At 41.0% G+C, this 15991-nt stretch overlaps 1 protein-coding gene across 1 annotated transcript in view; it reads right to left on the reverse strand.

The window, feature by feature from the left end:
- The window catches only part of dpf1 (double PHD fingers 1), a 76822-nt gene that overhangs the window by 26404 nt on the left and 34427 nt on the right, over positions 1-15991 (reverse strand). The window contains 1 exon segment of the mRNA XM_074679612.1: positions 13876-14007. Coding sequence (XP_074535713.1) covers positions 13876-14007 — 132 coding nt within the window.

The following is a 15991-nucleotide window of genomic DNA, read 5'->3' on the forward strand; positions in this document are numbered from 1 at the left end:
GACTTTTATCTCCTGTCTTTGACTTCCCTTCTTCAAATGTCAACCTTTTCCCTTCTTTTCTTTTAGTTTCTGTTTTATTCTAGAGCTTGCTCCAATGATTGAAGTAATTCTTATCTAATTCTTTTCTGTTGTGATGATGCATGTAGAGATAAGCCCAGCCATTAAAGCAGAAACACAAGTTGCCGTGGATACCATCCCCGCAGAAGTGAAAATTGAAAAAAAAAAAAGGTGGTTAGTCGAGGCTAATGTTTGGATGGGAATTAAGAAAAACACTTGAGAACAGTGGCATGAATGTTAACAATTACTGAAAGCAACAAACACTCGAGAACTGCAGGTGCTGACAAGAGGAGGAAGTGAATGTGAAGGAAACAAGTGAAGATTTCAAGGATGGGTGAGGCAGAAGAAGAAAAAGTGAGAGAAAGGAAGAGGAGGAGAATAGAAAAGGAAGCACAAAGAGTAGAGAAGGGGAAAAGCAAAAAAGTAGATCCCGTTGTATCGAAGCAGTGGTGTGTGAAAACACACACTCTGCACTCCTGTCGCCTCGCTGCTTAATGAGGAGAGCCTCTCAGGAGCAGCGCATGCACACACAAACACAATGAAACCACACACACAGAGAACACGCACAACCACACACATACAGTAGAGTGTGCACACACATGCACACACACTCGTGCAAACACACATTTAAAGATTTACAACCGAGCCTTTGCATAATAACTTTTGCTGTCCAGTTTCTGTCCCATCCCCCATCATGCTCTCTTTAATGTGATGAATGAGAGACCCTGTAACCCCCGTCCAGCCACCCACACACACACACACACACACACACACACATAATTTAAGTCACACGTTTCAACACAAAAACCTAACGATGATCAAACAGATCTATAAAAAGCACATACATGTTCCTTCTCACACACACGCACAAAAGCCAAAATGCTCAAGGAGACATCTCCAGGTTTTTTTATGCAGACAAGGAGGCAGAGATGCAGTCAGATGGAAAGCGACAGTCACAGATGAAAAGTCACTGGCGTCCTTTCTCCCCCTATCTTCCTCCTCTCACTCTCCTTCCCCACCATCCTCTTCCTCCCTCTTCCCTCTTTGCACTTTCATGCGTTCTCATTATTGCCGTTGCTCTCTCTGCCTCAGATTCGATCTCTTCTCTGCGCTTCATTGTGCTTCATTTTTTCACTTCCCTTTCCCTTATTTGGTCTTGCTATCTATTTTTTTTCCTCCCTCCTGCTTTACTCTCAAAGAGGAAATTGGAACTCTTTCCTGCAATCCATCTGTTGTCACACTAATGCCTGCACCAGTGCCATGCTATGTTACTCCATTTTTTCCCCTTTTCTGCTTCTTTTCTGTCCCTGCAGCCTCCAAACCTACCCCACCCCTCAACCTAACACAAGCACACACACACACACACACACACACAAGTAATACTTTCACTCATGTCCAGAGTCAGCAGGTTGCGTAACTCCCAGTGCATTGTGGGTCTGGATGCATGTATTTGCGAGTGTGTGCGTGCGTGCAATGTGAGCTCGTGTGCAGAGATGACATTGCAAAGTAAAGAGGACAGAGGCAGTTTTGGTGCATAATAAAACTTGATCTATGGATGCTTTGTAATCACTCTGACCTGCACACACACACACACACACACACATACACACACATGCAGGCACACACACACACAGCCCATCAGGCTCTGCGGTTTGCAGATATGCACATTTTATCAAACAGACACACATCTCACTCACACACACACACATACTGTAACTACCCTGTGCATAAATCATGCATGAGTAGAAATCCCACGCAGACACTGGCACACACAAACACACACTGTACTCACACTTGGTGCACTACCACTCATATTTGCACATACTTTAAAAAGAGCCACTTTACTAGCCTGCCTTGTGTCCCTGTCAATACGGAGTAAAAATGCAAATTATTAATCCTATTTTGTTCCAGGGAGAGTGTCGGCTGGGAATATGACTGTAAAATCCTGTTTGAATCAAACCCAACCTCACATAGTCCACTTCGGAGTGTGTCGGCCATGTACTGAGATGTGGAAACGTTAAACTGACCAGTCAGGGCTGAAAGAAGAATTTTACTCAAAGAGCGTAGAAATCAGCATTGGTCTTTGTTTTTGTGTTGAAAAGTGAGTTTCAGCATGGCACAGATTCCTTTGTGTGTTCACTAATGGAGGCTATCTCTGCTTGTGCTAACTAGCAATTAGCATATAAGTCAAAACAACCCAGGATTGTAAAAGGGTGTTGAAAAAATGTTGCACTTTGGCGTCTTATTTCCACCTCTCCGAGCTATCTACCGCAGCCAGAGTTACAGACAGTGGAGAAAAGAAGCAGACAGATAGAGATGGATTGTGGGTGAGGGTGGATTTGGGATGGGGGGTGAGGTGGTGGGTGGTTTCGCTGGTTGGGGAGGGTTGTGGTGTTGGTGTGGAAGGCTTATCCAAACATAGCCAAGACAACTGAGGAACCACAAAACAGGCAGCCGGCGAGCCACAGAACAGCGTGTTGAGACAGAATACCAAATGAAGCAGACTCCGATATTAGCCAGCCTTCACCACTCCAACTGTCTTGGGGAATCTATATGATGAATCATGAAGAGGGTTTTTTTTTAACTCTCTGCTCCTCGCTCGGCTTCTCTCCCTGTTTTTTCTCTCCTCTCATTCTTTATGTTGTTCTTAATGAACTCCTCCGTGCCTCATCTTCTCCTTCTCTGCACTCCTCCACTTCAACTTTCTTTCTTCTTCTTCTTCTCTCCTTCTGTCCGCTCATTCTCCTTCTACTCCTCTGTTCTCTATTCTCCCCATACTTCTCCTCCCTCTCCATCGTACCCTCTTTCTCCCTCTCTTTTCAATGTACATAACAGTGTACTCTTTAGGAGGGAGCCCTGGCGGTATCTATGGCAACCTGATTGCTAGGCAACAGCCGATTCTCCCTTCCTTTCCTTTCCTTTCCTTTCCTGCGCCGTGCAGCAGCAGCGGCAACCGATCAACCAATGGAAAGCTGAGGAGGAACGCGTCGTACTTGAAAGTTCAGAAGACATCCAGAAAACACTGCATGCTCCCTCTGTCCACATGAGCCGCCTCGACGAGAGGAGAAAAAGACAAAAAATGAGTTGAAATGTATTTCTTTCTGCAGTGGAAGAAGAAAAATTAGAACAGGAAACTTTGAGAGTATGTGGAGAACATCATTAATGAAAAAATGTGGAGTAACAAACAGAAGCAAGCTTCATGTTGCTTCCCACACATGAAGCATCCATTGTTCCTGTTGACAGCATACATTTAAATCTTTGTGCATGTTGAGACTGCAAAGTGATACCTGAATCCAACATCACTGCAATATCAGCAAGTCTGAGTTTATCAGGATAAATATCAAATTTGACCTGTTTCCCCTTTCAGAATGCAAACATCCTGCCTAAAGGAGCTAATCTGGTTTGCTGTTCACTCTAATATGACAGAGTCAGATGAAGCTCAAATGATCTGTGAGCTCCCCCTAGATAGACAAAAAATATATGATTTATTTTTGATATGTTTCAACAATAGTAGTGTGTAATACACAAAGAGCAGCAGACAGATTAAACTATGAACTAAAGCTTATGCACATTTTAATAGTTGTTGACTTCTTAAATTTTTAAATCCTTGTTTCAATATGTTTAGCTCCTATGAGGAAATTTGAGTTTCTGTCAATTTTGGCAACAAGAAGCCTCTTGTTTCTTTGCCAGTAAGTCCTCTGCATGTGTAAACTGTAATCACTGATGAAAAAAAAAAGTCACACTGCTTTTGAAATATCCATTCTTCATGAGTATTTGCTGAAGGGATTGGACAGTCATGTTTTCCTTTTTTTTTTTTTTTTTTTTTACAGAAGCCATCACACTGTGATCACATACTAGATATTTTCTCCTTTTGTGCACAGGGGCGGATCTAGGGGATGGGAGACAGGCTAGGGGGTAGCATGGGCCCCCCTATAATCTGGAACACATTATACGCTTCAAAACTGCTTTGTCAATAACAATGAAACTTGCGTTTAAAATAGTGCTGCACGATTTGGGGAAAAGGTGCGATTTGCGATTTTTGTATTCAAAATAGCACATTTATGCCACTTTTGCTTTGCATGTTTTGAAAATTACATCTTTTTGCTGTGTCATTCAACCGGTAACAAAATAACACCAAATAACAGAGGTAGAGTTTCTTTTCACCTTGAGTGCCTCACTTACTTCTTTGTGCTCCATCTTGTCCGATTAAACTGCCGTACCAGGGGGGGGGGGGGGCAGGTAGTCACATGACCAGTTGAAACAGTGACTGATTAGTCATCTCACGCTCGCTCTCTTACTCTGTCACACACATCACTCACACAAACATGCTCATTTTTTTCACACTTTTTAAAAATAATTGCCCAATTGCACCTCTTTTGCGATTACGTAATTGCATGTGCTGACATTGCGATTGTGATTGCGATAATCGTGCAGCACGAGTTTAAATCTTTTTTTTTCTATTTATTTTTTTTATTTATTTTTTTTTTGGGGGGGGGGGGGGGGGCGTTATACAGTTTCCATATGATGCTGATTTGAAAGGAATCTCTTTGTTAGCCCTTGGATGCTCATTTATAAATGTTTTAACCAGGTTGTAGAAATGGTTTTGTTCAATGGACCTGATTTCTTTATGTGGCTTATAGCACAAGATAATTACAGTGCTTACTTAGGGGTACAGCTGAGATGACTGACTGGTGGGTGCTTCGTAATTATATAGTCTATGGTTAGAACTGGCTGCTTGTAACTTTTCTTGCTTTTTAAGTTGCACGTTGTCGTTGGTCAGTATTTCAATTTTTCACTCCAGACAGCCATTTTTGTCTGAGTCCATCAAGAATCAAGCCAACAGTATTAGTATTCTGTCACTATGTTGAGTCCTGAGCCACAAGGATGATTTGTGGCTGTATGGAGTTGGACCCTGCAGCCCAGAGTGGTGTGGTATTTGATGTTAGTCATTTATGTAAATATTAGATAGAAACAACTAGAGGTAGAGGTGAGCTGTGCCTCTGAATGGACAAACTCATGACCTCAATATCTCTTAAACTGCTAAATTAAAAAAAAAAAATCAACCCCTGTATAGCAATGCTGATATAGAAATTAGTGATTAATACCCAAGACAACTTTTGAACCAGGCTTTGAATAAATCTAATTTTTTGGCTTGGTGTGTATGTGGTTTCTGGTCTTTCTGCAGCCAGCCTCAAGTGGACACTCAAAGAACTGCAGCTTTCAGCACTTCCTCATAGGCTTCATGTTTTAAACCATTGCTTCTCGGTCAAAACCTCATTGGGGTAACCTGAGTGTAACACAGTCTGAATCTGCCTCTGCTGACGCCACTGAAGGTGGCACATCTCTGCCTTCTTTCGAAATAATATTTGAAACCCTGTTTTAGAGCAAACATGAAGAAAGAACTGTCATCAGAAATCATTTCATAAAAGCATTTTTAGGAGATGTTTGATAAAATTTGACTGTGTATGTGCAAAAAGGTCTCAGCCCACTTTCTCCTCAGCCCCTTTGGAAAGTTTTGGCGGCAAACAGCATTAGATGCAGAGACTTAACAGCTTACAAAGACCCAGTGAACTGACAAAGACTAATCCCAGCAGAGGAACACATCTGTATCTGCCCAGCCATAAATGGAAATTTAATGGCTAAAGTAATAAACACGAGAATCGCAGCACACAGATAGATGAGGAGAGGCAACAACAGCCGTTGAGGCGCACACATATGGAGTGACAATGGAAACAGGGGAGGGAGTGGCCATTTTAGGTGCTCGCCGTTGTTTTGTGTTGATGTTGGTTGATCAAAATTCGTCCTTCACTCCTCCGTCAGCAGACAACAGGGAGGAGGAGGAGGAGGAGGACAGGGAGGCCATTTTGAGACGTAAGGCAAAAAAAAAAAGGGAGAAGGGAAAAACCCACAACAACCAACAATGGTGAACAGAGAGATGCTGACCTTCAGAGGGCTCAATTACATGTCACACACATACACACTCAAAGTTAAGCATGATTGCCTGTATAGAAGCACACACCAAAGCAAATGCACATGTATGTGTGCTTATGTGGGTGTGTGGAGTGAATTTTTAAACCCACAAACGCAGGCACACACACTCGGAGCGTCCCTGCTGCTCCACACCGTAGGACCGTCTGTCTGGCCAGATAAAGTGGCCTCTGAATCTCAGCTCTGATTTGAGAGGGGGGATTTAATGACAACTATCCTCCTCCTCCTCCTCCTCCTCCTCCTCCTCCTCCTCCTCCTCCTCCTCTCTTTTTCTCTCTGCTTCTCTTTCCCTCGTTTCTCTCATTCATTCATTCACAGTTGCTGCTCCGTTTGTGTCCTTTTTTTCAATCTATTTAACTTATTCCTGCTTTTTTTCACTCTTTCATTCCCTCTTTCTCATTTACCCTCCCAACACACACTCGCACGCACACACACACTCTCCATGCTAGCAAAACCAATTTTCAGGTGGACGCTGCGGGGTCGACCTCTAAAGTAAACATCCCCCTTATTCATCCACTTCTCCTCTGCCTCCTCCTTCTCCTCCTCCTCTTCTTCTTCTTCTTGCCATCACATCAATGCCAAAACAACCCCCCTCAACACCTCACATCCAACTCTCCGTCTCTTTCTCTGTCTCTCCATCCCTCTGTGTGGAGGAAAAGAGGAAGAATGGAAAAAGGGAAAGAGAACACGTATGTGGCACAGTCGTGAATTTTAATGAAACTGCTCATTCTGAGCACACAGTGCATCAGCTGGGCTCCACATATGTGAATAGGTGTATCTGTGGCAGATTCTGGTGCTGATTTTTGGGGAGCAGAGAGAAGGGAGGAGGGAGGGTGGTGTGGACAGAAAACAGAGAAATAAATTGAAAGGAAACCCAAAGCTGGATGATGGATGAAGCACAAACAAGAGGAAGAAGAGAGTAGACAAGGGTTAAGTGAGGATGCAGAGTGAGTGGAGGACAGGGAAGAGGTGAAAGATGGAGGAAGAGGAGTAAAAAAAAAAGGGAAATCTCATCTCCTGGTGGAATAATCGCTCATTTATCACGCTGATGGGAAAACAAGGATGAGAAAACTGAGCTGAGAGGTTAACAAAAGACTGAGTTTGGGAGTTTTTGTGATAAGTTTTTGGTAGCGGTGGTGTTGTGGATGCAGCTCTACATACCATGGCGTCTAGACAGGTTCTCTGAGCATTAATTATGCATGCAGGGCTGCTCTCATTCAGGGGAGCAGTATTAATATTATTACATATGTGGCAATATACCCCGGGTGGAGGTTGGTGGAGGCTCCTCTATGACACTCAGCAAATTGGGGGAAGCTATAATGGAGCACACACACACACACACACATGACAACACACACATGAACACACTCACAGAGGCTTGCAAATGCATGTGGACCCACACACACACACACACACACACCAACCCAAAAGGCTAAGCTTCCTTTTTCATTTCAGCAGAGAAGATTGCATTTTCTGAGGCTGTGTGTTTATGTGTGTGTTTATGTGTGTGTGTGTGTGGTTGTGTTTGTGTGGGGGAGATTGTGTTTGCGTGATTGAATAAATGTCTATGTGCATGCATTTCAGTGTGCGTGTGCGTGTGTGTGTGTGTGTGTGTGTGTGTGTGTGTGTGTGTGTGTGTGTGTGTGTGTGTGTGTGTGTGTGTGATTACTGACTGTTTGGGAGGGAGTGATGGGGGATATTAAACGATTCAAATGCTGTCTCTCTTGCTCTCCTCGAGCAGAGAGACCTAAGACTGCAGCATGGCCACACACACATGTACACACAAACACACACACACACACTAACACTCACACAGACATACTGGGCCAGTCTGTTCTGTCAGACAGGCCAATTTAAAAACACACAGTGCCAATTAACTGTGAGGCAGCATAGTTTCAGTGTGGACATTGTTGTAGAGCAGCATACTCTGATAATGTGGATATGTGTGTGTTTTGTGTGTGTTTATCTGCGTTCTATTCTGAGCAAATTGCTTGTTTCAAGACCGCGAGGAACAAAGACAGTAGATGAATCGTCTACACTCTCTTTTCAAATGTCCGCAGCTATTTTTCTGGTTTTCTTTCTCTTTTATGGAGTGTGAACAACTGTAGGCATTTAACAGCTGATTAGTGACCAAAACACAACCCCCTGCAGGATAAACGCTGATATTGTCCTTGGAAAAGTGTTCAGAAACAAACAAAACCCGCAGACAGAAGACAACACCAAACAAAAACCTCACACTGAGAGACAGCCAGCCACTGGGGAGAAAGTAAATAGCCCCAAAAGAACGACAAAGAATTGATTCGGCTCGTGTGGATGGGTTTAGAACAGCTGGTTTGTAACCTGGCTATGGAAGCCTGAACATTTGCTCCGTTTGCATCTTTTCTGTCTATTACAGAGGTTAGGCTGCACAGCTGTAGCCTGATCTGGCAGATGTAGGGTTTCAGGATCAATCCTCAAAAATCGATTCTTTTATCCTGTGTAGTGTGTTCTACTTCCTGTGTGTTGGCGTGTTCCTTACGTCAGTGGCAATGAGAGCACACAGCGCTCTGCACGTTTGAATGTCACGTGCACAAGATGGTGAAGTGACAGAAAAACAACAATTTTGGTGCAGCAAGATAGGAAAAAAAACAGCTGTTGTTAGCAGTAGCATAGAGCTAGCTTATAATTTGGATTGACAAACTGAGTATAGAGTCTAATGCTGAGTAGACATTCTTTGTATTGGTTCCTCTTAAATATCACATGGCTCCTCCCCTTTTGCATTTCAACATCATCCCATTAGCTGATGATTCGCCATCGCCCAGTCTGTAATGCCTGTCAGTTAAGTAGTTGTACAAATTCACAAAGTGACACTCAGCCCTTGTACACATGTAGCCAGGCATTTTCAAAAACAGAAATTCCCCCGCATTTGTTTTTAAAAATACTTTTTTCCATATGCGTCGGGGAAACCAGTGCAGCTCGAGGCATGACAAACCCATACTTGGCAGTGTTTCCAGACGTGAAACCAGTGCCAGCCAATCAGAATAGACCCCCGTCTTTCAGCTGTGATGTTTGAAAAGAAAACACATTGTTTTTAGTGATGTAAAGCTGTAGTTTTGTGTGGATGACTAGCGTAAATGTATAAAAATATTTCCCAGATACCCGGCTACACATGGACATGGCCTTATGCTGCGTTCCATTTGTACTCGGAAGATGGAAATTCCGAGTAGGAATGCCCAGCTGGAACGCGCCCCCCCCCCAGAGGTCGGAATTTCCGACTTGTAAGTCGCAGCGTCCACCTCCCCCTGAGATCCCAGTAGGAAATTCCAAATTCAGGGGCAAACAGTAATTAAGCTCCTGTTATATTATTTTTATGACAAGTGTTTGTCTCAATGAATCGGCCATTTATCTAGCATTATTCAGTGTTTATATACAGAAATACTGCTGTTATGGTACGTTTTTCTAACTTAGCAACTGGGACACTGAACTCGCAGATGACGTCACTCCCACTCCCGATTTCCCAGTTCTGAATACAAATGAACGTAGCAATAATCTGACACAGTGACTATCCTAACAGACATAAAGTTGCAGTTGGTCGACCAGTTCACCCCCGTGTAGAAGCCACAGACCGTGTTTAAGGGATCACGTGAACCAGTCCCAGTCATGACCCTTTGCTGCACGTCTTCCCCCACTCTTTAAACCCTCACATTTTCTGTCACTCCGCAGCTGTTTTATCTGATAAAAGAAGAAAAGCCTTTAAAAATTAGCTTAAAAAGGATCACGCAGTCTGACCTTGGCATTACGTTCTCCATGATCAGTGGGCTTGTACGCTCTCGTATGCAGTACCATTATTTCTAAATTTAACCCCTTGGTGTACTGGAACTTTTCCCAGACACCAGGACTTCTAACCAGCCACCATTACCTTTCCATGTCCTCTTCATGTAACAGTTTCTCTTAGTGATTCATAGCAGCACTTAAAATGCATTACCCATGCTGCTAAATGTGATGTATGCGTCCTTTAGTGTGCATTATATGACGCTCACTTTTCTGTTTCTGCCGGAGAGAAATGTCACATTGACGCACACTTGCATGTCTTCACTGGGTACTCTGAACAAAGAAAATCAGAGTAGAAAAGAAGAAAGTAGCATGGTTCTGGTTCCAAAACAACACAAAGAAGCCTTTTTTTTTTCTTTTATCATGTGTAAAAATTTCGAACATAAGCCTAATACATTCCTGATACTGGCTGCATGACGCACACACAAGCAAGTGACTAAGGAGAGCACTGGCAGGTGTTTTACCGTGATCTACACACATCCATTCTTTATTGTTTAAAAGCCTGTGGAAGTCTGGATCCCTTTAGGTGTCGCATTCTGTCCCTTTACAGCTTCAGGAAGTCTGCCAAAACTCAATAACACTAATACTCACTTTCTGCAGTTATTCTTGTTAAATATAAGCCAAGAGTCCCACTGGGAATTACACTGTGTGAGCCGATATACCAACCAATATTTGGTAAGTGTCCTTGTAAAAGATGTACAAGAGGCTTTATTCCTGATTAAAGCTTGTAAAAAAGAAAAAAAAAGTGTGAGAAATGACATTTTTGTGGTCTCATTCCATTTACTTTATACAAAAAGACATGGTCGGTATTTGATGTTTTTTTTAGAACCATTACAGAACAGAGCTGTCAACTTTAGAGAAAGGAAAACCTCAGGAGATCTCAGGGCAGATTGCACTCTTTCTTTCAAAGAGTTATGGCACTTTTTATCTATTCATCATCATTATTCGATGTCCACTCTGCTTTGCAAGTCGGGGTGTGGGAACCTGAAAGTATGGTACCTTAGCCAACATCAGCATTATCACAGAGACAGAAAACACCAATGCCTCTGCCTCTCTGTGTTTTCACACATAAGCTTCACGGCAGTAAGTGCTGGAGAAAAAGCGACAGAATGACATGCTCATGACCTTCAGGACGGAGCATTTATGGATTCTCATCAAGCCTTTTGAAGCTGTAATCAAACTGTTTGCTGTGATCTGAGAGGTTCATACAGTCAAAGATAAAATATCAGAGCATAATAGAATGGAATGAATCTGGATGTATGACTTGTGTTTGATCACTGACGTCTATTAAGAGCTGATGAGTGTTGATTGAAGAGCTGTTTGATCGCTCACTAAGCTGATGCATCTTTGCGCCCGATGTCAAAACCGTATGAAGGTTTACATTAACACAGATGTGTGATGAATGACAGAAAAAATTGAGTGGTGTTAACAACTCCTTCAGCAGCACAGTTCTGAGTATGACAATGTTACCAAGGGGAAATAACAACAAAAAAGAAACCCACAGCATCAACTGTAAAAGGTTCACTGTGAGCGTCTGCAGCCAATTCTGCATCTCCATATTTTAATGTAAGAGGTACAGCAGTGGCTTTAGCCCTGGGCTAAAGGAGCCCAGACACTAAAAGGTTAAACGCAACACTGTTAAAAATCATTAAATAACCTCTGGGCTAAGACAGCCTCAGGGCAGCCATGAAAATACTGAAGTGTCATGTACAACCTCCAACAGGCTTGAATCATGGCTGTGTTTAAGAAGCTGAAGCAGCCTCAGGTTTGAAAAGTGGAGCTGAGGCTTAAGTGTCTTAAACCTGCATTCCCAGTCATGGCCAGCAGGGTGCAACACAACTGTGATGAACTGATGCCACACTGAAAAAATATGATTGATTATAACAAAGTTATGATATTATTATGATAATAAAGTGAAAGATAGATTGTTTGATAAATCAGCAATTGAAGCAACTTAAAGTTGTCTGGGTTTGAAATAAGAAAACTCGCTAAACTTTTGGCATATCAGCACCGAATTGTTAGAACTAACAGAACTTTGATTTTTTTTTCTTTTTTTTCCTTAAAGAGTAGCATATGTATTTATTTGTGAAACTCTGAAGATAAACAGGCAGGTGGATTCTCTTCTGCCATACCCCTTAAAAATAACATTTGACTCCACCAAAAGTGTATTCTTGCTAAATTTGTTTTTTCTTCCCTTTTTGGCCTGTATGTGATAGGACAGCTCTGTTGAGTCAGCAAAAACAGGTTGAGAGGGGAAATGACTAGCACAAAATTATGCCAAGGTACAATCTGACAACCAGTGCAACATGAACTATAGCATCTGTACATGGGACGCCTGCCCCACAAACTGAGAAAAGCCGGTTCTCCCTTGTCTCATAAATAATGTTACTCTTCAGTGTCACCACTTTTTTCTATTAACATTGTAACTGTTAAGACCAGCTGACCTTTAAACAAAAAAGATGTCTTTATTATCATGAATTAGCATTTTATTTGCTTATGGCTCTATCCTTTTCAGATCCTGACATTTTTCTGTCATTATCACTGACAAATTCTCAAATGTGAATTTTATTTTATTTCCTAAATACTACAATCCATCGTCATACAATCCCACCAGTTGCACATAAATATTTAGGCTGTTTTCCCCACTTTGGAATCATGAATTACCTCAGTTATTATTTCTCTCTGTAGCTTAAACCCTCATTTGCTTGTTCACTAAAAAAAAAATCTGATTAAAAAATTGCATAATCTGTGTTTCTCCTTGGGATTAACATCTTGTAGAAATGGCTTTTGTAAAACCCAAAACCTTCTGTTTTTTCATTCAAGATAATGAATCAACAAACATAGCCACAGACAACAATAAAATCACAATGAAGAGGAAATCATTTTCAATCCAACACTGAGAAATTTTCTGACTGCCTTGATTTTGGTGGCCTCCAAAAAGTGGACAGAGCAGTATCAATAATATTTTGCTGATGTCTAATGCAGTTTTCTTAAAAAAAAAAAAAAAAAATCCTCTCCCTCCTTTTAAATGCATCATTCACTACAAATCTTTGATTTGGATAAAATGAACAAAGGCCATCATTGCAGTATGCTGTAAATCACTTCATCTGACGCCCACCTTGAGACAGTAGTAACAAACAAATTCCTGTAAAATAATCATAAATTTTCTTGCTGATTATTGTTGGCTTTTATTGGCCATAAAAGTTGGTTTCAGTCTGTTTCATAACCAGTTAAAAACTGTTCAGAGGAGCTTTGAACAAAACAGAAACAGGAATGTTGATCGTCACATCTGGCTGAAGAAAACTGTGCTAGATAAATCCAACACTCCACAAGGGAACATCAAGGAAGCTGTGCCAACTTCTTTGACACAGTCTGCAGTTCAGAATCACACATTCCTGATTTACCCAAAAGAGACAAACAGCATCTGACTGAGAAACCTAGTCTTAACTCAGTTTTTACACTGGATACATTCACACATTACTTTAACACCACAGATTTAAACAGAACTGCTCTGATCATTAATTCAGAGAGTTTTAGTTGTTTCTTTACTTTCTCCGACTCTTTTTCAAACTTTTAACTTGTCAACATTTGAACCTCATTTAACCCTGTTCAGGAAACAGAGCCAAGTTGGATGATTCACGGTGACCCAATCACAGTTTTAACTTGCGTCACTGATTCAGTCTGAAAGGGAATCAGTGAGAGCCGGAGAAATCTGCTAAACCCAGCACTCCACTGGGGGAAATCTTATCCTCCATCCACACGGGTGAACTCTCTGGATTTAGCCTTGTCAGCACAGTAACTATCTATGATGCTGCAAGAAGAACTCAATCAATAGTTCTCCTGATTTTCAAAGATTGATGAAATGATGTGAAGTTGAAAATCCTTGGCTTTAGGTTCGTTCTTTGCCTTAGGACCCAGAATCAGCCTGCCAAGGCGACCCCCTCACATGAGGTAAATAATGGATGATGATGGACAGCTGCACTGCTTAAAGAGGGTTTAATATTCAAACTGCACACTCACGCTTGTGGTTGTTCTTGCGCTGGAAGGGTAGTGTGTGTCTCTCAGAATCTTCTTCCCCCTCCTCATCTGCCAGGTGTGTGTGAGTGTAATGGTAACTCAGCCCTGGGCGGTTCTTATAGCGCTTTCCACAGACTGTAACACACACACACATACAGATACACACTGCAATGGTAAGAAAAAAACAAATAGTTTTCTGTATGTTTAACGTTAGAAAAATGCAGAAACATACAGTGGACTTCAAAGCTAACCAATCTGCCACACACCCATTTATTATCTTCATTAGGAGAAATGTGCTAAATGCTTGAGAAACATTGCAAATCCAAATGTTCAGAACAAATGCTATGGCATCACTCTGAATTATAACAAGTACAGGATAAAAAAAACAACTACTTAAACAGCACAGACACTTGTGCAAATCCAGAAACACAATAACACAGAAAACAAGACTGCAAATGGAGACATGACATCTGAAGTGCTCCAGGCCTCCAGGGGCGCTAAGTGGAACAGTTTATAACCTTTTATTACCGCTGGGAGTAGGATGAGACAGTGATATAATTATCAGACCACAACAACACCGCCAGAGTGGAGTGTGTGTGAGGGTCAGGCCTCTCTGACTGCTGTGCAAAAACACAACTTTATAACATGATCAAAAACCAGGGCTGTACTAGCGCAACACATACAAACGTTGTTTGAAAGTAAACCAAAATACAGAACAGCTGTCTAAATGTGAGAAACCAAGAAAATTTAGAAATTGTCAATCTGTAAGTGTGGCTAACATTAGCAGGGCTAGCATGCAACTTCAGCCTAAAGTCATTATGTCGGGTCAACATTCACATGCCTGTGTCTGCATTGCTTCAGTCAAATTAACACAGCACAGCCTTCGCACATGCTGTGCTATGAGATGCAGTCTGTTATGTGTTTGTTCAGTTATCATCCAGAGCTACAGCTAGAACTTTTTTCTTTTTTTGTACAGTTCACAATGTTTAAGCCATTACTTTTAAAGCATAGCATAGATTAGTTAGGATCCTCAGTTAGCAGTGTGTCGGTGAGAAGTTAAAGTAGGTTTTTGAAGTTTAGTTTGTGAGACAAAACAGTGGATAGGGGAGAAATTGCAACAAGTCAATTAGGTCTGACATGCTGTTTACCCTGTAAAGCCTCAGTTGTTGATGACTCCTTTCAAAAAAAAAAATTAACAAAAAAAATGCTTATTAATTTGTTTATGATATATTTAAGCCTGGGCTGATAACAAATTTTGCTGGGTGATGTATTGTCCCACAGTAATTCACGATAAACAATATTATTGACATTAATATTTTGAGACCAATTTAACCACTAATATTTTTTTTAATGTATAGTATCAATACCTTTCAAATACCCCCCCCCCCAAAAAAAAAACTATAAAAAAAAATAATAAAAAAACTATTAAAAAAAAAATATGATAATAATAATAATAATAATAATAATAATAATAATAATAATAATAATAATAATAATAATAATAATAATAATAATTAATAAATAAATAAATAAAAATGGCTCTCGGTCAAAATTGCATGGAAGAAAAAACTGAGTTGAAATCCAGAATTTCTTTTGTGATGTATCAAACTATACTTTCTGTGTCCATGTAAATTCTCACTTATCAAGCTTAGTTAATCTAAATGCTCCAAACCGAGGCAATTGAATAGTTAAGAGTTTGTGAAGACGGTTCTCCTCTCATCCATGAGGCTTCAACCTCTCCATCAGTTTCATCCCAAACTACAAAAACAAACACGCACCCACATGGCGATCTATGAGGTTGGCAAAATTATTGATGTCATTTTATTTACTGAATGATAAGCTGATTTATTGACCATCATCCCAGGCATAGATATATTTTTTGTTTCACATTTGATAAATCGGGCAGTTTCTGCAACTTTTTTCACAAAGGTTTTAGAAAACATGAGAGAAAATACAACCTCAGCTGCCTGAAGTGGAATGATAATCCTCCATGTGGTAGGATACGTTTTTTTTTTTTCTACATTTTTAACTTTATTTTTAACTACTTATCATGATGATGAGATTGAGGTCTTTGAAACTTGTGTCACATGTGATACATAAGTATGTTCGGCAATAAATA

The sequence above is a fragment of the Halichoeres trimaculatus genome, unplaced genomic scaffold (genome assembly GCF_033239565.1).
Source record: "Halichoeres trimaculatus isolate MK-OKI-2021-1 unplaced genomic scaffold, fHalTri1.1 fHalTri1_scaffold_9, whole genome shotgun sequence".
NCBI lineage: Eukaryota > Metazoa > Chordata > Actinopteri > Labriformes > Labridae > Halichoeres > Halichoeres trimaculatus.